At 41.3% G+C, this 27,928-nt stretch overlaps 1 protein-coding gene and 1 long non-coding RNA gene across 3 annotated transcripts; one reads left to right on the top strand and one right to left on the bottom strand.

Annotated features, from left to right (window-relative positions):
• The first annotated feature begins 560 nt into the window (after window positions 1-560).
• On the top strand, window positions 561-23,847 carry LOC147334311 (butyrophilin subfamily 2 member A2-like). 2 transcript variants are annotated; one of them, XM_086286758.1, is made up of 4 exons: window positions 561-705; window positions 16,173-16,261; window positions 20,645-20,983; window positions 23,594-23,847. In XM_086286758.1, the coding sequence occupies exons 2-4, from the start codon at window positions 16,174-16,176 to the stop codon at window positions 23,758-23,760; spliced, it is 594 nt and encodes a 197-aa protein (XP_086142884.1). In that variant the 5' UTR covers window positions 561-705; window position 16,173; the 3' UTR covers window positions 23,761-23,847. The 2 variants fall into 2 exon arrangements, with proteins under 2 accessions (XP_086142884.1, XP_086142883.1); XM_086286757.1 differs by lacking the exon at window positions 561-705 and having other exon boundaries at window positions 14,295-16,261.
• On the bottom strand, window positions 17,480-27,767 carry LOC147334310 (uncharacterized). The gene is made up of 4 exons (XR_015128477.1): window positions 26,634-27,767; window positions 25,734-25,775; window positions 17,640-17,734; window positions 17,480-17,505 (listed from the first exon to the last, which is right to left on the bottom strand). It is a non-coding gene; the product is annotated as an uncharacterized LOC147334310 (long non-coding RNA).
• Window positions 27,768-27,928: the final 161 nt, after the last annotated feature.

The raw sequence follows: 27,928 nt of genomic DNA, 5'->3' as shown, positions 1-27,928 counted from the left end.
ATATAAATTATAATATGAAAACAAAAAGAAGATGCATATTCTCTGTCATATGGGCCTGCATGAATAAACTTTCTGAATCCTTTATCATCTGCAACTGAAAATAGTTGTGGATGATTACTATACCTTTCTAATGTGACGTTGTTGTCCCTGGCTCTCTTTCTCTGTCTTTTCCTCCTGCTCTGTTCCTGTGCAACTGAGTGTAACTACTATGGAATCAGAACGATGCCACCGACAAAAATATTGAAACCGAAAAAAAATATTGTAACTGAAATAAATGTACTGAAAAATCTTGTATTGAAACCGAAAAAAAAAATTGATAGTGAAAAAAAATTAATTGAAACTGTAATTTTTTTGTTTTCGCTTACAATTTTTTTTTTTCGGTTTCAATCCATTTTTTTCCGGTTTCAAACCATTTTTCAGTTTCACTCTGCTGGCACTGTTTTGGCGTCGGGGGGCGCGCTGAGGGGGGGGATTCCGACCCGCATGTATTTGCATATATTATAATAATGCTGACCAATGACTGGAGAAAACACTGACGACGCGGCTGCGGTCACGGACAAACTCGCACGTGTCTGTTAAGGAATGGCAGATGCCGAGAGGTCCAGTGTTTACATTACCGACTATTTCAAAGTGACAGCCTGAGGTGTTCTTCAGTAAATTGGACTACCGGACAGGAGGACCTGAGGCCCCACCGCATTATTTTTGGTAAGTTAAATGTGTTTGTAAGCTAATCCATAATTTAGGTCCTTAGCTAGCTACCTAAGGACCTAGCTAGCTAAAATGAGCACTCGGCTGTCGGGGAAACTTGTTTTGTAAAGTTCGTTTAGCTAACCCGTGCAGGTGAATGAATTTACCCTGACTAAAGAAATCAAGAGAAACGCACCGGGCTGTTCAGTGACTAACCACGTGTAACAAGTGTCACCTGGCAGTTTGTTGCTTTCTGCCAGGTGATTGGCTGAAGAGCTGTGAAAAGGTAGTGGGTGTGTGGGGTGAAGTCAGCGCTCTTCTGTGGAAAAAACCAGAGGCAATTAATTCACTCAGGTGTGAGTGGGTATACTGTCGTGTGACCACGAATTTTAATAGAAGAATTGATCAAGCCCTAGATCGACTGCGCGCAGGGAAACTGATCAATATTCTGTGCTGTTTCTGCTGTCCTTTTTTCGTTCTTTTGATTGATTTGTAATTTTGTTTTGGTTAGTCCGTCCAGCCGTAAAGGCGGTTATTGATTGAGAGTAAGTTGTGTAAGGGCGGACTAACCTCCTTTTTGTTTGTTTTTTTGTTTAATTGTTTGTGCCACTTCCCTTTTTCTCCCAGATCACAGGCCATACATAGCACTGATTCCCAGCTGCGCTGAGACCCGAATTGTTTACAGTGTGTGCCACGATTGCAGTGTCGCTAAGCGGGGTGTGACGGGTTGCAGTGTTGTTATTTTCGCACAGTTTGTGTGGTAAGTCTCATGTGCAGCTGGGATATCAGCAGGATGTGTTGTAAGTCCTGTCTGGAAATGACTGGGAATTATGTCTAACTTATGTAATAAATAAACGATTAATTTATTTCTTTGCCCGGTTTACTCATCCCTTGTCCTCGGTTACATTTTGGCGTTGTTACGAACAGGATTCAAGGGAGTGGCCATTTTGTTTTGTTATTTTGTAAGGACAGCAGGGACAGGTTTGTAAGATTGGAGAGAAGGAGCAGCCAGGTCTCGATCGCCATCATGGAGGGAAGTGTTAGGTGTGGCTGTGTGCAGACAGGAATAGGACCCAAGGTGCAGACTCCGGAGACAGTCGTGAACTCAAAAAGGCTTTAATTTGGTACTCAAAATATAACATAACTGAAAAAACTCAAAACAAACTTAAACTGGAGGAATGACAGAACACACAGCTAGGAAAACGGTAGATCGCGACACGGACACAGAGAAACACAGGGCTTAAATACACAGAGGGAGCAATCAGGGAATGGGTAACAGGAGGGAAACACAGCTGGGGCAAATCAGGCCTAACGAGACAAGGGGAAGCAAAACCAGACACATTAACATCAGACATGGACTTTCAAAGTAAAACAGGAAACACATAACACAAACTGAACAAAGACACAGACTCGCACGCACTGCAACAGAGGGAACAGAGACGTGGGACCAGGGCAGACACTGACTGGACACGGGGATATAGCCACTAAGGACACACAGAGACGCGAACTAGACAAGGGGATACAGCTGACAGGGGAGACAGAGCAGCTAGAGAAGACAGAGACATAAACTATAAGACAGAACTCAAAGAAACCAAAGACTAGAAAGTATAAATAATATAATAAACTCAAAACCCCTGGGTCAACGACCCAGGCATCCTAACAGGAAGCGAGCAACAAACAATGGCCCAACGTATACAGGAGTTGGAGAATGAACTTAGAGACTTGAAAACAGCATCTGTGGATACAGAGAGACCCTCTACATCAACAGGAGCTACAGGAAGTGAATCAGAGACTGTGAGACCCAATCCTGTGGTATATGTACAACAGGATAGAAAGTTGCCAACATTTTCAGGGAAGTTGGACAATATGGGCTCACTGACTCTAGATGAGTGGATTGAGCAAATGAGAGACTTTGTGCGCACGAGAGGCAGAACAGAAAAAGAGCAAGCTCAAATTATTTTTAACCATTTAGAGGGTACTGCACGCACTGAGATAAAGTTTTTGCCAAAGGAACAGAAAGAAAATGTTGAGAAAATTTTTGATACACTGAAAGAAATGTACAGCTGCTTAGACTCCCACATTTCTTTGCAACGCAGATTTTTCAATCGTAAACAATTAGAAGGCGAGTCCTTAATTGACTTTTCTCATTCTTTGATGGCCTTAATGGACCAGATTATTAAAACGGATGAGGAAGCCGCAAGAAAAGCTTCAAAAGATCTGCGTGATCAATTTTGTGATGGTGTTAGAGATCAGACATTGAGGATCAGGCTGAGAGATTTGATTAATGCCAATCTACAGTGGACGATTCGTGAGGCGAGAGCCGAAGCGACCAGGTGGATGGCACAGTATGAGAATCAGCCTTTTAGGTCTAGATATAATCAGTCTGTTTCAGTCTCTGCAGATATGCAAGCTTCTTGTGAAAGTGTAGATTTTAGAACATCAGAATATGCTGAGTTGGTGTCCCTTTTTAAAGCCCAACAGACACAATTAGAGTTGGTCATTAAGGCATTAAACCCACAGGAGGTGGCTGCTTCTAGCAATCACACTTCTCGACGTAGAAGGACGGTGAATGGTAAACCCATTTGTTTTAGGTGTGAGCAAATTGGACATATTGCCCGATTTTGCCCGACATTACCCAATTCTGATGGAAATCAGCATGAAAGAGCAGCTAGGGCTGATGGCCAAACTACTGGGGTGGCGGAAAACTAGTACCCACCAGTGCACAGAGCCACACACTGGTGGGAGGGTTGCAAGGCTCCAGTAATGTAGAACTCAGTCATCTAGTTGGTGAATGCTTGGAAGGGGAGGTTGATTTGGGTGGGGTTATTATTTCATGTTTGCTGGACACAGGGTCCATGGTCACAACAATCACAGAAAGCTCTTTTAAAAATAACTTTTCTCATCTCAGTGATGAAAAGCTTAAAGACTGTGGTTGGTTGGGACTTAAAGCAGCTAATGGCCTACAAATTCCTTATTCTGGGTATATTGAGTTGGATGTTACAATCCTGGGAATTCACCTACCTCGTCGAGGGGTGTTGATTGTGGGAGATCCAACAGATAGCCACATGGCACAGAAAAAGACATCTGTACCTGGTGTGTTAGGAATGAATGTATTGAACCCCCTTTACTCTGAATTGTGTAAACAATATGGTTCTGACCTCTGGGAAGCTCCAGTTTTGAAGACTGCGCCACGTGGTTGGAGAAGAGTGTTGAGATACTGCCAAATGATGGAGGCCATGGCAAATTCTCCTGAACCCCATCGTGTTAGAGTACAGGGTAAGAAGTCTTTCTGTGTTCCAGCTGGAACGCAAAGTTATGTTCCTGTTACCTGTCCAAAGATGCCTGTGAATACACCTATTGACCTCTTGATTGAACCCCTCGGGCCTGATGATGGTTTTCTCCCGGAAGGCCTATTGGTGTCTCCTTCATTGGTAAAGGGAGAAGGAGGGGAGGCTTTTGTTCCAGTTACTAATGTTGGTAAAACTGATGTCTATTTGACACCTCGTCGGGTGATTGCTACAGTTCAACTGGCCAGTGTGCTAGCAGAGGGTAACTCTGAAATACAGGTCTCTGTAAATTCACAGTGTTGTACAGCTTATATTTCCAGTCATACAATGGCAGACAATGCAGCGGAATTGGATCTGCCTGAATTTGAAAGTCTTGAGGAGAGCGAGAAACGGCAAGCAAAAGTTTTATTGCAGAAGTATAGCGGTGTGTTTGCCAAGAATGAGTTGGATGTTGGTTGTAGTAAATTGATCACTCATGAAATTCCTTTGATAGATGAAACACCAGTGCGACAACCATACAGGCGAATCCCTCCGTCTCAGTATGAACTGGCAAGGGATCATATCAAACAGCTGCTGCAAGCTCGCATCATCAGAGAAAGTAGTAGTCCGTACTCATCCCCAATAGTTCTTGTTCAAAAGAAGGATGGAAGTCTACGCATGTGTGTCGATTATAGACAGTTAAACGCCAAGACCAGAAAGGATGCATTTCCTCTGCCAAGGATTGAAGAATCCCTTGGATGCTTTGACTGGTGCTCAGTGGTTTTCCACTTTGGACCTGGCTAGTGGTTATAATCAGGTGGAAATGGCTGAGAAGGATAAGATTAAAACTGCATTTTGTACCCCATTTGGTTTGTTTGAGTTCAACCGCATGCCGTTTGGTTTGTGTAATGCACCCAGTACATTTCAGCGCCTGATGGAGCGTTTGTTTGGAGATTGCAGACATCAGTCGGTGCTTCTGTATTTGGATGATGTGATTGTTTTTTCATCCTCCGTGCAACAGCATTTGGAGCGGTTGGAAGAAATCTTCTCTCGTCTGGATAAAGAGGGGCTTAAAGTGAAACTCTCAAAGTGCCAGTTTTTCCAGAGGCAAGTGAAATATTTGGGGCATGTGGTGTCTGCTGAAGGAGTCTCTACTGATCCAGATAAAATAGCTGCAGTGCGGGATTGGAAAACGCCCAGCAATCTAGCAGAACTGCGTTCCTTTTTAGGATTTGCTAGTTATTATAGGAGATTCATAGCTGGTTTTTCACGCATGGCTGCTCCCTTGCATAGACTGGTCTCTGCACTCCTCCCTCCAGGTAGAAAAGGTAGGACCCCCCCAAAACCGTTATTGGATTCTTGGGATTTAGAGTGTGAACAAAGTTTTCATCAGCTCAAGGCTGCTCTGGTTTCTGCACCAGTGCTTGCTTTTGCTGATTTTCAGAAGCCATTTACATTGGAAGTAGATGCAAGCTATGGGGGTCTAGGGGCAGTGCTTTCCCAGGAGTATGAGGGTAAATTGCGGCCAATAGCTTTTGCCAGTCGGAGCTTAAAGCCTACAGAGAGGAATATGAGGAATTATAGTTCCATGAAGCTTGAGCTTGTAGCTCTCAAGTGGGCCGTCACTGAAAAGTTTAGGGAGTATCTTTTGGGTCATTGTTGCACTGTATTTACAGATAATAACCCACTAAGCCATCTGTCCACGGCAAAGCTAGGTGCCACAGAACAGAGGTGGGCATCAGAGCCGGCCGCTTTTGATTTGACCATAAAATACCGACCTGGGGCTCAGAATGCTAATGCAGACGCACTGTCCCGCCTACATGGAACTGTAATGGAATTGGATGGTCCGTTATCTAATGATATTGGAGTGCAGTGTGAGATGATTCCCAGTGTTCAGGCAGAGATAAGTGTTTTACCTGGTTGTTCTTTCTCTGATCTCTGTAGGTTACAGAAACAAGACCCTGTGATTGGTCCTTTCTTAAAGTATTGGGAGGTGGCCAGGTTGCCAGATTCAAAGGAAAGAGATGGTCTTGGTAAGGGTTCGAGGGAATTGGTCCGTCAATGGGGGCGGATGAAACAAAGGGAGTCTGTGTTGTATCGCTGCACTCATACTCCTGATGGAGTGAGGGAGGTTGACCAGCTGGTGCTGCCACAGTGTTTACAGAGCCGCGTCCTTCGTTTTCTCCACGATGAGCATGGCCATCAAGGGGTTGAGCGTACACTGCAGTTGGTGCGCTCGCGATATTATTGGCCGCACATGTATGCAGATATTGAGAGATGGTGCAGAGATTGTGAAAGGTGTGTTCTTTCTAAGGCCGTTGTGCCAAAGATTAAAACCTTTATGGGTAGTATTTCTGCATCTCGGCCTCATGAAATTTTGGCAATTGATTTTACAGTACTTGAACCCTCAACTGATGGTAAAGAGAATATTTTGGTAATGACTGACATCTTTTCTAAATATACTCAGACTGTCCCTACAAAAGATCAGCGAGCCAGTACAGTGGCAGAGGCTTTAGTGAAGCATTGGTTTCATTTATTTGGGCCTCCAAGCCGTATACATTCTGATCAGGGGTGAAATTTTGAAAGCGCTTTGGTGCAACAGCTGTGTAAAATTTATAAGATAGAGAAGAGTCGGACGACACCCTATCATCCACAAGGTAATGGTCAATGTGAACGATTTAATCGTACACTTCATGACTTGCTGCGTGCCCTGCCTCCTGAACAAAAGCGCCGGTGGCCGCGGCATCTCTCCCAAGTCACATATGCGTATAACACCACAGTACATCAGTCAACTGGTATGACTCCATATTACTTGATGTTCGGGCGAGAGCCACGGTTGCCAGTGGATTTTTGGTTGGGTGCTGGCAGTGAAGTTGATGAGGACGTCACTCTTGAAGAGTGGGTACAGGAACACCAAAAGTCCTTGGCTGCTGCATATGATGTTGTGCAGCAACGGTTAGAAAGGAGAAGGGTTCAGAGAGATTTGAATTCCTCTAAATGTGCTAGTCCTGATTTGGAGCAGGGCGATTTGGTGTATATGAGAAACCACTCTGTAAGAGGTCGCAATAAGATTCAAGATTTTTGGGATCCCACTCCCTTTCAAGTAGTGCGACCTCCTCCTGGTCATGGCGTAGTATATTCAGTCGCTCCTGCTGGGCACACTGGTCCACTTCGACAAGTACATCGAACTGAGTTGAGAAACATTCCAATCAGGGAATTGGATGGAGACCAAGATGGTGGCCTACAAATGTCAAAACAGGATGATCTAACTGGAATGTTGGCCACAAATAACAGTATGGTTGATGAAGTGGAACAGATGTTTACAGAACAGGGAGATGGAGGCGATTCTGCAGTGTTGGAGGAAGGGACGTTGAGTCCCACACATGTGGGGGTGCCCCATTTGGATTGTTCTGGGGACCTAGAACCTGGGGAGGAAGATATTGCCAGCTTGGCGCAAGGGTCTCGTAGGTCAATGAGGAAGACTGCTGGACAGCACTCAAACCCATTTAAATTGCCACAATCCATTATAAAATTAGCAAAATTTTAAGTGTGCTCTCTTTTCAGCTCATCGTCGGGTCGCCGATGCCCTTTGAAGGGGAGGGTTGTAACAAGTGTCACCTGGCAGTTTGTTGCTTTCTGCCAGGTGATTGGCTGAAGAGCTGTGAAAAGGTAGTGGGTGTGTGGGGTGAAGTCAGCGCTCTTCTGTGGAAAAAAAACAGAGGCAATTAATTCACTCAGGTGCGAGTGGGTATACTGTCGTGTGACCACGAATTTTAATAGAAGAATTGATCAAGCCCTAGATCGACTGCGCGCAGGGAAACTGATCAATATTCTGTGCTGTTTCTGCTGTCCTTTTTTCGTTCTTTTGATTGATTTGTAATTTTGTTTTGGTTAGTGTAGCATCCCCGGTTGAAAAGATGGTCTCTCAAACTGATGGTTCACAATCCTTTTATTAAACAGCCGTGTATGTGAACACACCGTAAGAGCTACAACATACAGAATAAAAGACTATTAGTAAATCAAACAGTGTGTTACCTTTAACCTTTTGACTTATTCATTAATCACAAATTAATTCTCCTTACCTTACATAACAAATAACACTAAAACTTGTAAATTATTGCATATAACAGGGAAATCGTTGCATCGCTGCCTAAACATGACGAGGTACGTTAGCGCCCTCTAGTGGGTGAAAACTTAGCCTTTATGCTTAGTAGCGGTCAGCAGCTATATGCTCCGTAAAACAACAAAATACATATCTACAGGACAAACTTTGTTACAAACCTTGTTCCCTCATCAACCAGGTGCTAAGAAACTGCTTTCGACTCAGTGTTGCACCTTAATAGCCGTTCTTTTTCCCATTCCCGTCCATTAACCATAGAGCACACCTTCTCTCTGTGCATTAAAACTCGCGCTTCTGCCATATGGTTTACGCCACTTGATTTACGGCACCTTGTCGCTCTGTGACTTTCAAAATAAAAGCATTCACTCCAACAATATAATAGCCACTCATAAGTTTACAAAACACTTTACCAAATATTAATGAGGTCATTTACACTCCCACCAAATCATTAAGAGCTTAACTGGGAATTAACTGAAGCGATAATGATTTCCTAATGAAGAAATGACCCGTAACCATTAAACTGTATGATAACACATAGTTCCATTGAACCTTAAACTTTAGAATACAGTTAAACAGTCTCTAATAGCAAAACCAGTTTCTGCACTGGGCGTTCCACTATAGAACGTTTACTTGAACATTGTCCCTTCTCAGTCTTCCTTTCTCCGAAGCAAATCCCTACTTTTCTTACAAGTCCGTCTTTGTCAGTTACTGTGTCCACTACACGTGCTAATCTCCATTCATTGCGGGGTAGATCGTCCATCTTCTCCATGACAACATCTCCAACTTTCAAGTTTCTCCTTGGAGTGTGCCATTTCTGTCTTGTTGCGATGTTGGATAGATACTCCCTTTTCCAACGTGACCAAAACTGTTCTGATAAGTACTGCACCTGCCGCCACCTTTTACGTGCGTAAATATCCTCTTTGATGAATGTGCCTGGAGGGGGCAGGGATATCTTTGATTTCATAGTAAGCAGGTGATTTGGCGTCAAGGGCTCTGGGCTGCTTGGGTCACTTAGGTTGTCCACCGTTAGAGGCCTGCTGTTGACAATCGCCATTGCCTCATAAAAGAATGTCCTTAACGATGCGTCATCCATTCTGCCAGATGAAAGTGAAACTGTGAAGCGCAGAATGTTTCGAACTGTCCTGATTTGTCTTTCCCATACACCTCCTGTATGGCTTGAATGAGGAGTGTGCATTTTGAAGTCACACTGCTTCTCTGCAAGAAATGTGGTAATGCGGTTGGAGTCCACTTGTTTTAAAGCTTCTTGTAGCTCATTTTTGGCTCCGACAAAGTTGCTTCCTTGATCGCATCTAATCTCACTGACTGCTCCTCTTATGGCTATAAAACAGCGGAGCGCATTGATAAAGGCGTCTGTAGTCATGTTGTCCAACATTTCTATGTGCACTGCTCTGCAGCAAAGGCATGTAAAAAGAAGTCCATAACGCTTGTGCTCTTTGCGAGCTTGTTTGGTTAGAAAAGGACCAAAACAGTCCATTCCACAGAATGTAAAGGGTGGAGATGGATCTAAGCGCTGCGTTGGGAGATCAGACATCTTTTGTTCCTCTGTGCCTCTTCTGAGTTTGCGACACTTCACACAGTGGTGTATAAAATTTGCTACGGCCTTGTTGATGCCTGGAATCCAAAATCCATTCACTCTGATCTCATTGATTGTAAAACCTTTCCCTTGGTGCTGCACCTTACTGTGGAAATGATCTATTATTAGTTGAGTGACATGGTGACCTTTTGGAACTATCACTGGGTGTTTCAGTATTGAGGAGAATGAAGCATCTTTAAGTCTTCCTCCCACCTTAAGGAGTCCATCAGTATCAAGAAAAGTGTCCATTTGAAACAGTTTACTTTTGTGTGGAAGTGGTTTCCCGTTCTTTAGCAACCTCATCTCCTCTGCATATTCACTTGCTTGTGTGTCTCTTAGAATAACACATTGTGCATTTTGTCTTTCTTGTACTGTACTGTGGCCTGTTGTTTTGTCTCCCTTGGCACAGCGAATGAGTCGAGCTATGGCTTGGGTGGCTTTGTACCATGAGGAAAACTTTGTTAACTTGTCTGATAAACCTTTTTTCTCTGTTTTGAGCGCGTTCAGTGCCTGCACCTTCTTAACCTCTGGGTCTCCAAGTGGTATGTTCATGTCGATGTCAGCAGGTGGAGGTATTTCCTTTTCCCATAGAAGCTGTGGCCCTTTGAACCAGTTGGATATGATGAGCTCACTTGCACCTGAACCTCTAGAGGCAATGTCTGCAGGATTTTCCTCAGAAGGGACATATCTCCACTGCTGGGGAGAGCTGTTGAGCCTTATCCTCTGAACTCTATTGGAGACAAATGTGTGAAAACGTCTTGCATCATTATTAATGTAGCCTAAAACTACCTTAGAGTCCGTCCAGAAATACTCCTCTATCTGTGTCAATCCAAGCTCATCTTTTAACATGCTACTTACAGTAATGGAGACAACAGCAGCAGTCAGTTCGAGTCTTGGTATTGTTGTTACCTTGATGGGAGCAACTCTGGTCTTTGCTGTGACTAAAGCACAATGCACCTTATCATCTTTGTTTACATGTCTTAAGTACGAACACTGACCATAGCCGTATGAACTTGCATCAGAAAAGTGATGCAACTCTGTTTTTACAATTGGGCCAAAGTCTTTAGGGACATAACAGCGTGGTATTACGATTTTCTCTAAGTTCTTCAAGTCACTGTTCCAGTTATCCCACATTGGCCTTAATTCGCTTGGAAGGGGATCATCCCAGCCTGTGCCTTGTTTGCATGTCTCTTGAAGCACTCTTTTGCCTGTTAGTACAAAAGGAGAGATGAATCCTAATGGGTCATAAAGGGATGCAACCATAGATAGGATGCCACGCCTTGTAGCAGGTTGAACATTGGGGTGAAAACGAAACCTGAGTGTGTCTGAGCCAATGTGCCAGTGAATGCCTAGTGCTCTTTCAAGTTTAGAGTCATTAAACGCCAGGTCACATGCTTGCTGTGGGGAGGCACGTTCAGATGCTGGAATGCTTTCTAACACAGTTTTGTCATTACTTACAAACTTGTGTAGTCTGAGGCCACCTGACGCACAGAGTGTCTGAGCCTCCTGAGCGAGCTGTATTGCTTCTTTGACACTTGGAGTGCTCGTCACACCATCGTCCACATAGAAATCCTTCATTATAAATTGAGATGCAAGAGGAAACTGTGTCTCGTTTTCTTTAGCAAGATACTTTAATCCATAATTTGCACACCCTGGTGAGGACGTAGCACCGAAAAGGTGCACCTTCATCCGAAACTCTTGGGGCTCAGTGTTCATTGCGCCATTTTTCCACCATAAAAATCTTAAATAGTCTCTGTCTGCTTCATACACGTGAAATTGGTGGAACATTTTTTCAATGTCACATAATAATGCAACTTGATGCCTTCTAAACCTGATGAGAACACCATTAAGGCTATTCAGCAAATCTGGGCCTGACAGCAAATGATCATTAAGACTGGTACCTCTGTATTTTGCGGAGGCGTCAAACACTACTCTGAGTTTGTCTGGTTTTTGGGGGTGATATATCCCGTGGTGAGGAATATACCATCTTTCTCCTTCTTTAGCTTCATTCTGCACTTCCTCTGCATCACCCCTTTCCAATATTTCACTCATGAACTTTATATACTGTTCCTTGTACCTTTGGTCTTTTGACAGTTTGGTTTTGAGGCTTTGAAGCCGCACAGTGGCCATTTGCTTATTGTCTGGTAGGAGGGGTCTCTCCTTAAATGGAGGTGGCATTTCATAATGTCCTTCAGTGTTTTTGTAAATGCCTTCCTTTAACATGTTGAGAAAGAGAATGTCATCTTGAGACACTGACTTGTTATCCTTGTCGTTATCCTTAAAGTCAGACTCAAGGACCTTGATTACATCAGCTGGAGTCACTAGGGGAAGCTCTTTAACTGCAACTCTGTGACACACAGTAGACATGCTAGAAGAGTCACCATAAGATGATGTCGGGCCTACAATACTCCAGCCCAATGCTGTGCGAACTGCATAGGGTTCGTTCTCGCCTCCTAAGATTACCTGCTTTGGAGCTAATGCCTTAGAGCAACTGTAGCCAATTAAAAGGCCGACTTCACATTCTAGCTGTGGAGGAATCTCGTTCCTTATTTCCTTGAGATGATTCCACCGCCTTGCCGTTTCACAGGTAGGAATGTGAGAGCGGTTAACTGGTATACATTCTTTAGTGTAAGCGGGAGGGAGTTCAATCATTTCTGAGGAGTTATAGCCTCTTACCTTGAGACCTGAGATGCGTTCGCTTGGCACAACAACATCCTTACCAAGCAGTGTAGTGAGCTTCAACCTTATTGGGGTAGCCTTAGCTTGGAGGTTATTAGACACATCTTGGTCAATGAACACGGTGTCACTTTGCGTGTCTAGGAGGGCATAAACAAGCCTTTCTGTACCTGGATGTTGCTCTGAAGAAACCCATACTGGCAGAATCATGGAGGTGCTCACGCACTGTTCACTGGCTTCTGCATTCAGAGACAGGGTGGTTGCAGCCTGTTCTGTGCTGATCTGAGTTTGTGGCTGGTTTGAGGCTGATTTATCATTGTTATAGTTGAAGTCGTGCAGACAGGTAGGATGTTTTTTCTTACACACTTCACATACAAGTCTGTAATTACAGTTCTTTGCGCTGTGTCCGGGTTTAAGACAACCATAACAGAGTTTTTTCTCCTTTATATATTTCCTTCGTTCCTCAAGCAATATTCCATTGAACTGTGGACAACTGTGAAGTTTATGTCCGTTGTTTTGACAGAACATGCATGGGGCCTTAACATTTGGACCTTTATTTTCAGTCTCAGTTATCGCCTGGGTATGGAGAACACTAGAGGTGGGCCTTTTGTCCTTTTGGCAGCCCTTACCAGTGTCTGTGGTGAAGTTTACAGAGTGGAGAGCCTGAAATGATGTAATGATGGGTTGCACATGATCTCTGCTTCAGAAGACATGAACTTGGCAAAGTCCTTTAAACCTGGAAACTTCCCACTTTCTTTCATAAACTGAGTGGCCTGACGATTCCAACTTGCAGCCGCCCAGTTTGGTAACTTTTGAACGAGTTTTTGGTTCTCCTCACAATCGTTGAGAATGCTTAAGCCTTCAATGTGGGGCATGGCCTCGTGACATGTTTGAATGAAATCAGCAAATGCCCTGAATCCTGTGGAGTCATTTGTTTGGATCTTTGGCCATTTTGCCAGTCTTTCTCTGAAAGCCCTCTGTACCACAAATGGATGTCCATACCTGTGGTTGAGACGCTCCCATGCATCTCTGTATGCTTCACTGTCGTTTCTATAGAAGATGCCATCAAGCGTTTGTCGAACTGGACCTCCTATGTATTTCTTTAAGTAGTGCAGTTTGTCAGCAGGTGAGATGTTCCTTTTATCAATGAGAGCAGTAAAGGAAGCTTTCCACTCTATGAATTGTATTGGGTCACCTGTGAACGTGGAGGGCTCTGGCACTGGCAGTCTGTTCAATGCAACACTATCCAGTACTGCTTGTGCTAAGTAGAGGACATCTGTTTGTGGAAGTGAGGCAGACACTACATTGTTGTCAGGGACTTTACTGAGATTAGAAACTGTGGGGGCTTTCTGAGCAGTGTTTCTATAGTCAACATCAGAGGCACTGATTTCACTCTTTATCTCAGTGTCATAGGTCCTTAGTCTAGCTCGTGCAGCCTTTAACTCCTTTTCAGCCTTCAGTTTCTCTAGCTCACGCCTTTGAGATTCGAGCTCCTTTCTTTGCCTTTCTTCTAAAAGCTGAATCTTTTCCTTTTGTTTTTCCTCCTCTAATAACACCTCATACTCTGCTTCTTTGGCTGCTAACTCTGCTGCAGCCTCTGCTCTTTTAACAGCTACTACTGACATTGCAGAGTATGACTTACTGGCAGAAGAGTTTTTACTTGAGTGCGTGACTGAGGAACTGTAAATGGACTGAGCATAGTCTGGCTCAAGAAGCTCACGGAGACGTATCTTTACCTTGTCCCTATCATAGTCATCTATGCCTGAGAGTCTTTCATGAGCAATCTTGATAATGTCTCTGGTGACTGCTTCACATGCATCTATGAGTCACCTTGTGCCACTCGAGGGAGTAATGTTTTCTCTAATTTCCATATACAACTTTATGACATTCTCCTTTTCATTCTCTAACATGTCCATAAGTGAAGCAATTTGATTGTTTGTTAAGTCTCCTTTTAATTGCTCTCGTGTTTTACGTACTTGTTTTTTCCATTCATCATAAACTTTGAGAAGCCGTTTTTCTTTCTTGTGGGCCTCCTCCTCCTGATACGCTTGCATTTTTTCAGTAGGCCTCCTTCGACGAACAGAGTGTGGAGGCTCCTCTTCCTCATTGGCCTTGGGATCCTCCGCAAACTCTGTCTCTTCTTCAGATGCTTCCATGCTGAGGACGGGGCAATTTAGTTGATCATCAGATCCCAGAAGACTTTGTGTGGAGCTGTGGAACTGGGACCTCGATGCTGAGCGTGGGATGGAGCTCTTCTCAGCTGGGGTCAAGCTCTTACTGTAGCATCCCCGGTTGAAAAGATGGTCTCTCAAACTGATGGTTCACAATCCTTTTATTAAACAGCCGTGTATGTGAACACACCGTAAGAGCTACAACATACAGAATAAAAGACTATTAGTAAATCAAACAGTGTGTTACCTTTAACCTTTTGACTTATTCATTAATCACAAATTAATTCTCCTTACCTTACATAACAAATAACACTAAAACTTGTAAATTATTGCATATAACAGGGAAATCGTTGCATCGCTGCCTAAACATGACGAGGTACGTTAGCGCCCTCTAGTGGGTGAAAACTTAGCCTTTATGCTTAGTAGCGGTCAGCAGCTATATGCTCCGTAAAACAACAAAATACATATCTACAGGACAAACTTTGTTACAAACCTTGTTCCCTCATCAACCAGGTGCTAAGAAACTGCTTTCGACTCAGTGTTGCACCTTAATAGCCGTTCTTTTTCCCATTCCCGTCCATTAACCATAGAGCACACCTTCTCTCTGTGCATTAAAACTCGCGCTTCTGCCATATGGTTTACGCCACTTGATTTACGGCACCTTGTCGCTCTGTGACTTTCAAAATAAAAGCATTCACTCCAACAATATAATAGCCACTCATAAGTTTACAAAACACTTTACCAAATATTAATGAGGTCATTTACAGTTAGTCCGTCCAGCCGTAAAGGCGGTTATTGATTGAGAGTAAGTTGTGTAAGGGCGGACTAACCTCCTTTTTGTTTGTTTTTTTGTTTAATTGTTTGTGCCACTTCCCTTTTTCTCCCAGATCACAGACCATACATAGCACTGATTCCCAGCTGCGCTGAGACCCGAATTGTTTGCAGTGTGTGCCACGATTGCAGTGTCGCTAAGCGGGGTGTGACGGGTTGCAGTGTTGTTATTTTCGCACAGTTTGTGTGGTAAGTCTCATGTGCAGCTGGGATATCAGCAGGATGTGTTGTAAGTCCTGTCTGGAAATGACTGGGAATTATTATGTCTAACTTATGTAATAAATAAACGATTAATTTATTTCTTTGCCCGGTTTACTCATCCCTTGTCCTCGGTTACACACGGTTAGTGTACTTTTATTATGAGTATTATACTGTAAGAGCAACAGGCTGGACTCTGCTTCTGCTCCTGTGCAGAGCTGATTATTAAATATGTGCAAACAGCAGCATGTTTTCTGTCGCTTTCCACATGTGGAAGGACATTAACGCCAACTTTTAAATTCCCCTCATTAGTCAATAGCTACGGATTAAATAGCAAAGCCCGATACTTATGTACTGAAACCAACTACTTCCGCTTGTCAGCTTAAGTTAAAATGTTACATTTTTCCCCTGATTATTTTTTTTAGCTTTTTTTTTGTTTTTTTGTTTTTACTGAGTTTGTTACAAATATTCAGGTTAAAAAACTGTCCAAATTATTTTTAATGAATTATGTTCACAAAGTCACATGTTCAGTACTCTGTACAGCTTGCATCCTTTAGGACAAATAATTTGAAACATTAATATTTCTTGTTCAATACTGAGCTGATAACACCTCTGTATGTTGTGACCAGGATGCAGCAGCAGACTGAACCTCGACTGAAACCTGCTCCATCATCTCATCTTTGCAGATGTCCATTTATAAAGCATCAACAACTCAAAGGTAAACATGATATTAGAAAATGTGTTAGTAGATTACAGGAGCCATCCTCAGATTCAGACCTCAGCACCACCCAGTGACAGCAGACAGATCATCCTATATCTTCAATCTTTGTAGTAACTCCAAAATTAACTGAAGAAAACAGTACAAAGGTTAAAGTACCACATGTGCTGTCAGTGAAAGCTGCAGCTGTTTTATTGATAAATTTAAAGACAAAAAGTCAAAAGGATTAATCACCCCTGTAACTGTGTCACTATACATCAGCATTAACAGTACCTCAGTTTGGTGTTTCAGAAAACTGCTGATCTCAGACCTGCACAACTTCTGATTTAAACACTGAATGTACTCAGCTACATGAAGAGCACATGATGTTTTCTCTGACACGATTAAATAAAACCTGATTAAAGTCAAAGGTTGTTACTTGTATTTGAACTAAAAACTTGTGATCTGGAATTCTTTCACTGTTTTTTGACAATAGTGTTTTATTTATCATAAAGTAATTCAGAGTCATTCATACCAGAGTAACCAGTGAGCACAACATATATTTAACTTTCTACAGGACTTAAAGCTATTACTATAGCTTATAGCTATAGCTATTACTTAACTGCACTACTGTATAGTTCTGTGTAAATAATCATTCTGTACATATGATGATTTTTAATCCTACAACTGTTTATAACTTGCATTGTTCACATTTCTGTATAACTGTATATCTCAGATTTCTGTAAAGTTATTTATTTCATATTCTGTATAGTTTTTCATATTTATATCCTGTTCATAGCCTGTACATAGTTTGTACTCACTACAGCCTGTACATACTTATAGAATATTCTTAACATACTTCATACCATGTACATTGTAACATACCATAATAGACCCATTTCTGTAATATACTTACATATCTATATTATTGCTAATATATATTGTAATATATCTATATCATGGCTAAAGCACTTCTGGATGGATGCAAACTGCATTTCGTTGCCCTGTACCTGTGCATGTGCAATGACAACAAAGTTGAATTCTATTCTATTATATTATGTAAAAGTCCAGACCCTCTGAGGATTATCTGAGTACTTCTAACATTACACAAAGCAAAGGTCTCCATCAGTGTTCATGAAATGCTGGGTTTATCCTTCTTGTGAGGGAGCTGCTGGTGAAGATCACGAGCCCTGCTTGATCCTGGCGACGAGTCTTCCTGGTGTTTTCTGAAATGATGCCTCAACAGAACTTCTGGCACAGGACAGCTGTAATGAAACAAATTGAAGAAGTTTTGAAAAAAAAAATCTTGGAAATGCCCTAAATGTGAGAAGCAGATTTTGTATTTACTTTTCTTTTGCCAATCAAGATAAAGTATAATTTTCACCATACAATTACTAACCTTGTCATCTCCTGCACCGTCTGTTTTGGGCTCTGGGCTCGTCCTTCCCAGCACTCATGAGACTGCTTTGCTGCACTGTGGTATGAGGTGCTAACCTGTTGACAGTGTTGGGAAGGTTAATTTTAAAATGTATTCCACCAAAGATTATAGAAGTAATGTATTCTGAATACTTTACAACTACATGAATGTGCTATTGCTGTGTGATTTATTACTATTACTGAAGGCTACTCGCCATACCAATACCAACTAGATGTTAAAATCTTAATATAAATGAGTAACAGTAGGTGGACATTAGGTAAGGCTGCACTTTTTGCAGCGATCTCGTGTAGAAAACTATTCAGCGTATATATAAAACAGGTCAGCGGCTCCGAACCGTAGTAAAGGGACCTCTGGCTAATACGTCCGGTTCGTGACGGGCTCGTAGCTGAAAACTAGCTTTACTTTGTTGTCTGGATCAAGTTTGCTAGCGAGAGACAGAGAGAGGCGTTGAAAATCTCAGTTTTCAAAAATACCTGTGTACGTGTGGACTTAGCCTTGCTTCATAGTTTACACATGTGCGTTTTTTTTAACTTATACTGCTGTGTAATATGTCATATTGACTGCCACGCACATATTTCCACTTCATATCAGAAACTACTTTGAGTAAAAAAAAAGCAGGACCATTGAGTGTAGAAAACAATTAAACAGTCATTGGACTGCACCATCTTACTCTAACTCCTCCCAGTCCAGTCAAACTAGAATTTTTTTTTTATCAGTAGGGGCTTCCCTGGTAATTTTGCAGGATACGCACAATTCAAGCACTCCTTTATATTTTTAGATGTGGTTATTTGGAATATACTGAAGACCTGTAAAATGGAACAAGTGCACCACCTGTGTCCCACCACGGATGATGGAGGAGGGTTAATTTTGCGATATGTTGAGTTTAAACTTATTGGCAACTGTCAAGCCTTTGAGTCGCCGAGCAGCTGAATAGGGGAATAATGATGACGCGCCCGCTGTTCAAAACGTAAGTCAAAGTTCTAGGTTAAAACTCCTTTATTTGTTATCAAATCCTTAAAATCTGTAGAAAAACAGTGATCAAAAACATTCTAAGCTTGAGCGGTCAGCAAAAGTCGACTTCCCCCATCACCCACTCATTCACAAAAATTCCCTCGGGACATGAACAGGTGATATAGCAATCACTATTACTATTACAGACACCACGTGACCCAAAGCTATGCCTATCCACAACAAAACTATTTTCAGTGTCACTTTTTATATTTTATGTTTTCCTGCTCTAGATCACAGGGCTACCTTTAAGACACGCGAAGCAAAACCTGATTAAAAAGTAAACAAGGAAGCTTTGATCGTATTTTGCCGCACATGGCTCGAGACATTACTCATTTCTGAAGTCAGACCCACCCCTTCTCGCATCCTTTACTCTCACCACTCACAATTGGCCTTTTATACGGTGCTCGTGTGTCGTTTATAATAATCGCCTCTGTCAGTGCGCCCCAGGGTGGCTGTGGCTACAATGTAGCTTGCCATCACCAGTGTGTGAATGTGTGCGTGAATGGGTGGATGGATGACTGGATATGTAAAGCGCTTTGGGGTCCTTAGGGACTAGTAAAAGCGCTATATAAATACAGGCCATTTACCAATCTGGCAGTGCGTACTCGAGCTATCCACAGCAAGGAATAATCTGTGGTTTAACAGCCATGCTCAGAAAGGGATTTGATGTTTTGTTGAGGCAGAGAAAGGATGACCATGAATAATGTGTTTATCATTAAACTGCTCTGGACTCTATTGTTTTCCCATCTGCTGCTGGTTTATGGCCATGAAGGTAAGAAGTGACAATATTCACATGTTTTCATATGTGATACATTCAGTGTTCCACCTTAACAGTTATAATGTTACCTGGGGATAACTGTATGGATATCAACACACATACAGCAATTATTTACATCTGTATGTTTTATAGACAACATTTTGTATGTAAATAGTATATATATACATATATGTGTGTGTGTGTGTGTGTGTGTGTGTGTGTGTACATATATATATATATATATATATATATATATATATATATATATATATATTGTTTGTTCAAGTAGTGTTACTTTTGCACATGCTGTCCACAGCAAGGAATAATCTCTGGTAGTGACAGGCAGCTGAACCAGTCAACTCAAAATAGAAGGTGATAAACGCACATCGGCCCTCTCGATGGGAAATTTGAGCATTACAAAAATAACAAGACGGAGCAGTCGACCGAGATAAAGTATTGTGCAGGAATTTTCTTGTACAATGTGGATTGCGACAAACTGTAGACTTATTAATATGGTTGACAACACACACTTTACATAGCTTTCGTTCCTCTTTTCAAGGACTTGAATTGCCTCCCCAAGAGTGACAGAGAGAGAGATAAATGTTTACAGAGTTTTTTGTAAACATGAATGTTCAAGATGTTCAATAAACATGTTAAGTGTGTATATCTTGCCTTTTTTCTTGAGTCTATTTATCATCATCTATATCATGCAAAATGAAATGCAATTAATATAGAATAAATGAATACTGACTCGTTGTTAATCGAAATTAATCCACAGCAACCTTGTGATGAATCTGATAAAAAACTGTAATTGTTTGACAGCACTAATATATCTTATATATTACACTATTAGTGTATACACATATATAGTGTATACCACTATATATGTGTACCTGTTAGTGTATAGGTTTTTTAAAAAAATTGTATCTGTGAAATACAGAGTTTTTATATTTATATATATATATATATATATATAACTAAATTCTTTAAACAACTTATACACTATATAGATAGATAGATAGATAAAATTCAGCAACCAGTGTGGGAAGCACTTCCTCTGATTCAGCAGAGTCTTGTGGTCTCTATCTGTAGTACAATCTTGCTGATCAGTTGATCAGTGCTGTTGAAATTAATAATTGCATGGTGACATTTTAACTCCTCTTCTCCTGTTTTTTTTTTCTTTTTTTTCCTCTTTCAGACCATAAAATCATCACATCTTCACCTGGACAGAAAAACGTCTCTCTGACATGTCGCGCTCCTGACAACAAAAACATAGTTGTGAAGTGGACCAGAGCTGACATGAAATCAGAATATGTGCTTTTGTACCGAGATGAAGTGTTTGTGCCAGATGATCAGCATCCATCTTTTAAGGACCGGGTGGATCTGCAGGACAGACAGATGACTGATGGAGACGTGTCTTTGATTCTGAACAATGTGATGATTAATGATAGTGGAACATACGAGTGTTATGTCGTCCACAATCGGAGAGGCAGTTTGAAGCTCATGAACATTGTCAGCCTGAGTGTTGATCCTCCAGGTGAGTGAGTAGAGTTGAGTGTGTGTGTGTGATCGTGTGTGCTATCCATGAAGCCAGATAACAGACACCAATTAGTTAAACTGCAGGAATGTCTTAAAGACATTGTTAGAGTTTGTATTGTTGATTGTCATTTATGCTTAGAAATATTTAACCATAGATGCTTAGAGGTGTATAATCAATTGTGTAGTGATAAGTTGTGTGATCTTTAACAGGCTACAGAGGCTTGGTGTGCATTCCACACTAGAATGCACACCTACATCCTGGGAGCATGGGAAAGTTCGTACCTTGTTTAATTGTTTTATGGTAGGATTAACGTAGTTGCGTCTGTTCTAGTCTAAGTGCTCTTTGTTTAGATGAACTGCAGGACTTCCTCACCGTGTTATCTAGGATGAACCATCTAGGGTGAGGGGGAGGCTACCCTCTTCCTGACCAAGGATGTTTGACCCTTTGATCAGCAGTCCACACACACACACACACACACACACACACACACACACACACACACACACACACACACACAGGCAAGGTACTCTTTGTGTGTATGTAGACGTCATATGTTAATGAACTTATGCATATTCATGTAACCTCAATAAAAGAACAGTGGTACGGGAGAACGGACGAGAGCAACTGGGGTCAAGCGAAGGAACGGCGCCTGTCCGGTTCTCTCCCGTGCACGAGAAACATGAAGAAGCTTGCCTACTTGTGTCTTGCTTTGCAGTGTAATTATATTGTCTTCAGCGTTCCAGCGGATAGATTCAAGCTACAAACCTATCAGACATAAAGACCTGGATGGCCGCTAACTTTCTGCTTCTTAATTCAGATAAAACTGAGGTTATTGTACTCGGCCCTGAAAATCTTAGAAATGTGGTATCTAACCAGATTCTTACTCTGGATGGCATTACCTTGGCCTCCAGTAACGCTGTGAGGAACCTTGGAGTCATTTTTGACCAGGACATGTCCTTCAACGCACATATTAAACAAATATGTAAGACTGCTTTCTTCCATTTGCGCAACATCTCTAAAATTAGAAATATCCTGTCTCAGAGTGACGCTGAAAAACTAGTTCATGCATTTATTACTTCTAGGCTGTACTGTATTGGGCTACAGTGTGTCATTGTGAAACAAGTTTGGTTGGTGGTGTGCCACAGGATATTTTTAATCTATAAAATGTGTCGCGACTCGAAAAGGTTGAAAAAGACTCTTCTGTGGAACCATTTTCCAGTTTGGATTCGGGAGACAGACACTATCTCTACTTTTAAGATTAGGCTTAAAACTTTCCTTTTTGCTAAAGCATATAGTTAGGGCTGGACCAGGTGACCCTGAATCCTCCCTTAGTTATGCTGCAATAGACATAGGCTGCCAGGGGATTCCCATGATGCATTGAGTTTTTCCTTTCCAGTCACCTTTCTCACTCACTATGTATTAATAAACCTCTCTGCTGAATCATACTTGTTATTAACAGTGTTGGGAAGGTTACTTTTAAAATGTATTCCACTACAGATTACAGAATACATGCCCCAAAATGTATTTTGTAACGTATTCCTTTACGTTACTCAATGACAGTAACTTATTCTGAATACTTTGGATTACTTAATATATTATCATGCTTTTTACAACTACATGAATGTACTATTGCTGTGTGATTTATTACTATAACTGAAGGTTACTCGCCATGCCAATACTGACTAGATTTTTAAATCTTAATATAAAATGAGTACCAGTAGGGTGAACATTAGGTAAGGCTGCACTTTTTGCAGCAATCTTGCATTGAAAACGAATCCGTGCGTAAATAAAACAGGTCCGTGGCTCTGAACCGTAGTAAAGGGACCTCTGGCTAATACGTCGGGTTCCGTGTCGGGGGTCAATCTTGCTAGCGAGAGACAGAGAGAGGCGTTGAAAGGCTGCTCCAACGGAACTTATTGTTTCGGAGGAAAACACGAACACAGCGTACAGTCGAGTCTTAATAGCTTACTTACAACTGGGCTCGTCAGGCACTCTCTTTGGCTGCAGTGGTTATTATTATATTTACATGCTTCCAGCTCTCGTTTTTGCTCGATGACAGCTCGTACTTTTCCACTTTTTTTGTCCCTACTTCGCACTCACAGGCACATAATAGGTATGGCAGTCCATTCTCTCTGCAGCACGGACTACACTGCCCATCAGGCTACATTCTTTAGGACGATGCCTGTAGCACTCTGCCTATTACTTTCATATTAAATAATTTTTTCAAAATGGAAACAAAAAATAGAGAAGGCATAGCCTAACATATAAAACAGGAAAATACCGCTGTGTAATCCCTTTATTTCAACAAAGTAACTGTATTCTGAATACCACCTTTTTAAACTCCGACAAGAAAAACTCAGCTCATTTCTGCTGGTTAATGCTTCATGATTTAAGATTCTTTATTTGTTTATTTGTTTGATCAAGTCTCACAAGTGTCAGTACTAATAAATGATCAGAATTATAATATTTCTGACTGTCTTTCCCGATTCAAATCAAATCGTGGATCGAATGAAATTGGGGGTCTTGTGAAATGCAATTGAATCACAATACCCAGCCTAGTCTGAGTGATGTGATCAGCTGACATCCACACCTGTTTCTTACCCGCAGATCAAGCTGGAGGACACACAGAGGTTGGAGAGAAGAAGGATGGAGTCAGTAGAGGACGTCCTGGACTGATAGCTGGTGTGATAGTTTTTGGTGTGATGGTTGCTTTGGTGATCTTTATAACACTAAAAACCAGTCTGAAACAAAACTCTTTGCTGTGTTTTTACTGACTACAGACAAATCAGAGTTTCCTGTAGCATCATTCTGTACAGACATGTCTCAGTGTTCCTCTAAACTCTGCTGTAAACATGAATAAACTGGACAGAAACACACAGGTTTTACTCCTTTGTTGCCATGTGTTTTGTAAAAACAAAATTGCAATGTCTGCCTTTGTGAGTGTGTGGATGTGAACCTAGACCAAGAAATTATGTTGAACCATTATCACCACAGTACACAAAGAGTAAAAAAAAAACTATCAAAATATCAACCTGACCAGACACAGAGAATGAGCATTTTTCCTTATTGTTTCCCTACATACACAGGATTAAAATCTTACTACTTTTAAAAACCACTTAAGCCCCATGAGTCCTGACATGTGTGGTATCCACAGAAACCTCTGAATCTCAGCTAAAATGTCATATAAACCATTTTTACAACCACCAAACACATCGAAAACAAGCCACGATTAAATGAGCAGTTACGTAAAAGCGCAGAAGTCCGCTAAACAAACAAAACCAAACAAGAAATTCTTCAAACTTCATGTAACCGGCTAAAGATATGCTGGTTATCTTCCAGAGCTATTACTGACTCCACACACCAAGTTTCACCACACTCTGACCAAAATTCACTGAATGAGCTGCAAAAGAAGACCACAAAAACACACAGCGGCGCTAATGCGCTAAGACAGAAATTGGCTTCCCGTCCCGATTTCCTCCGTTATTTTCGCCGGTAGCCACGTGATTATCAGCAGTTACCACGCCTACCTAGCCGCATCGGAGCCGTTTTCCTTCAACAACCTCCATTTTAGACCCGCCTACAGACACGTGACTAGATAGACGCCACATGCAGTAAATTTGGGCCCACGTGGGTTTTGGCATTGCAACGTCTGATTGGTTGAAGTGACGTGAACGTGGCATCGTTACTGTGATTCTATTGGCTCAAACGATGCCACGATGAGGTGTCAATCATGCAAAAGAACTGACCAAAAGAAACCAAAGTTACAGCCCCTCAGAGTTTAAAGGGCCAGAGGACAATTAAACGCTCCATGCGCACGGCAGAAAAGGGCCATTACCATGTAAATGTGTGGTTAATTCTTCAAAAATATATTTTAAAAAAAGCATTTTTAGGCCTGTTAATAAAATGTATTAATTTTGGCTCTTTAATACCTAAAAAAATCAACTGGCATGATGTCCAATTGTGTGCCAAAATTGGACATTTTTGTACAACGTCTGGATATTCATGTATTGACAGGGCTGTAATTTTTCACTGATTCACTTTAGAAACATAAATCTTTGCACAGATGATGCTGATATGTTGGTTACTGAATTCCTGGAATGAAATGTGAACTGAGGCATATTTTTAAAAGGGTTATATGCTAAAAATTAAAAAAAAAAAAAACTACTTACTTTTTCTGTGTTCCAGTCTCAGTAACTTTGACACAGTAATATCTGCTTCAAAATTTACACCTCTGATGAAATCTCACAAGTGTTAGCTTTATTTTGATACCAAGATTGTAAGTACAGAGTTTGGAATTGCAGAGAAATACTCAATTAAATTTGGGCATTACATTTGCGAGCAGGAAGCTCAGAAACCCCCTTGGGGCTTAAGGTTTAAGTTTTGTTTTAGTTAAGAGGAAGCTCACGAATGTGGTTTCAACAGAGTGAGTGAAGTGTGGCAGAGTTTCGAGCTTTAAACCACACACTGTGACTTGGTAACACCAGCAAGATTACGGGAAGAGACCAGGCTGAGATGTTTCATCTTTCTTTAAAGTAACAAAATATCAAGATAAAAAATTCACCTTATCCGCCAGCCGAGACAAACACAATTTTCGTTAAAATAATAACGAAAATTTGTGCCCACACTAAAAATACAAATCAGTCAGAGGTACAGGGCCTGTTGTAATCAGTGCTCTGTCGTGGTCCTTTATACTGATTTGACTTGCACTCATATTTTTAGCCATAGTAGCTGTAAACATGGTACTCACATGACTTATGCGCCTTTGACAGCTGCAGGTGGTAATCCCCCCCTTTGGACAGAAACAAAATAAACAGTTGAAACTTACAACATGATTAGAAGTAATTTCATGATATTGAACAGACCAGAATATGAGACAATCTGCATGCTGAAAGTAGTTTATAAATTCTCTCCTCTGACTTCAGCTAAACACTTTTCAGCGTATCAATCTGCTTGATAGTTATAGATATATAATATATAATAATATATTATTATATATAATAATATAATATATATAATATATTATAGATAGATCTCTTTATGTGATATGAAGTGGTGTTGTATGCTGTTATCTGCCGCAATATAACAACACGTCTGGACTTCTTGAAGTTTCTTGAAGACGTTTCACCTCGCTTCTTTTCAAGCTCCGTAGACTATAATGACCTGGATGACTGAGAACTTTCAGACAAATATAACAACACCAGAGCTGAGAACAGATGGAGTTACACTGCTATGCTCTCCACTTTAACCATTTTATCTCATTTAGCTCATGATCTTTGTTAAATTCACACCACAAACTGCTTCACAGAGAAAGACATTATAATATGAAGGAGATCTGAAAGTAACACTTCTGAGTTTTACAAACTTTTAAAAGTTTCCAGAATATTAACAGGTTCTGCTATAATATCCAGTATGCATGCCGAGTTGATTTGCATTGAAGCTCTGATTATGGCAATTAGAAACCTTACTGAGAAAATATCTTAATCTGCGGTTAAGTTCCACCTGCACCTGGTTGCAATGTGCTGGGTGAGTTACAAAAGTGTATGAGTTGAGCCCCAAGAGTACGCTGAAATTCACAAATGTGTGTAATGATTTGTATGCGTGAGCGATGCTTTATCTGTGCTCTGCAGAAGTGATTATGAAAGCTTACTTGATGTTAAATCCTCTTGTTACTTGTCTGGTCCCTCCTCTGGACTAGAACCATGGTCCATATATAAAGTGAGAGAGTATTAAGAGTTACAAATGCATATATGATCCACGAGGGTAAACTGACATTTACAAATGTTACTGATACAAACTGAGTCCTGCATAGAAACATGAAATCAGTCAGCTTCTCTCAGCCTCATATTTCTGACATGGTAATAAAACATATTCTGTGGTTTCATCTTCTCCACAATGATCTCATTTCCCTGTTTCTTTATTGGAAACATACCAGGAAACATGCCTGTGTGGGCCCACAGTGGGTAGGTGTGGGTGAACTGTGGGGCTGTGTGGGCAGGGAAAATACACATTCATCCCACAATAAGGGCAAGTGTGTGTTACTGCACATGGCCCACAGCAGTTTTTTCCTTTAGAGTTTTGAGTTTTCTGTGGGTGTCCAAAGATTTTAGTGCCACATAAAAACAAACAGCCGTACAATAACACAGACCTACAGTGTGTTTCAGATAAACAGCTTCCTTGATCACATCAGCAGATTTGTTTCTCCTCGTGTCAGAGCACCACTTTGTTTGTTCTAATGTGCGATCAGTAAAATTAATCTGTTGTTGGATGATTAGAGATGTGGACACTGCGTCTACAGCTGGGGGAATATGTTTGTGTCACCAACACTCGTGAGAGCTGACTAAATTCTTGCATTGTTTTTTCTGTGCTTTTTTGCATGAACAGCAGGAATCTCCCGAACAACCGCGAGTCTTTAAAATGTGAGCAAAACAGAAACAGACCTTAAAGTGAGGAGAGATGGTGGAGGTTTAGCTGTGAGCAAGAAGTGATCATGAGGAGAACAGTCACCAAAGCGGTGATAATAGGCATACATTAGATTTTATCTGAGCTAATAATTAATATTCTGGGCATTGTGTGAGCTCAGAGGCTGTGCTGTGTGGTGCAGATTCAGCTGGGTTTCTCTGAGAAGACACACTAATGGCCGAGCAGTGAAGGCACAGATCAAAAGCTGTTGAGCAGTCTTTGTTTTTTTTAATATATATTTCTGTTGTTGCACAGTTCTTCTTTTTTAAATTCTTTTTTTTCACAGCAGTGGATTAGTGTATGATATTTGTTTTGTTGGAAAAAGAATGAAACAAAAGAACAAACAAAAAACAACCAGGCATGACTAACTTTAAGATAACAATCCAAAACAAAATCTAACAGATGTGAGAAGCTGAGCTATGCTCCATTTCAGTCGAGCTCTGTGAGTTCAGACACCGTGGGGTTTACACAGTGAAGCAGGAA

Source organism: Aulonocara sp. 'chitande type north' Nkhata Bay, linkage group LG3, assembly GCF_057382095.1.
Source record: "Aulonocara sp. 'chitande type north' Nkhata Bay isolate Kocher_YH1m ecotype deep benthic linkage group LG3, A_spYH_male_GT1.1, whole genome shotgun sequence".
Taxonomy (NCBI): Eukaryota; Metazoa; Chordata; class Actinopteri; order Cichliformes; family Cichlidae; genus Aulonocara; species Aulonocara sp. 'chitande type north' Nkhata Bay.
The sequence above is the reverse complement of the archived record's forward strand: the minus strand, read 5'-3'. Positions and strand labels throughout refer to the sequence as shown.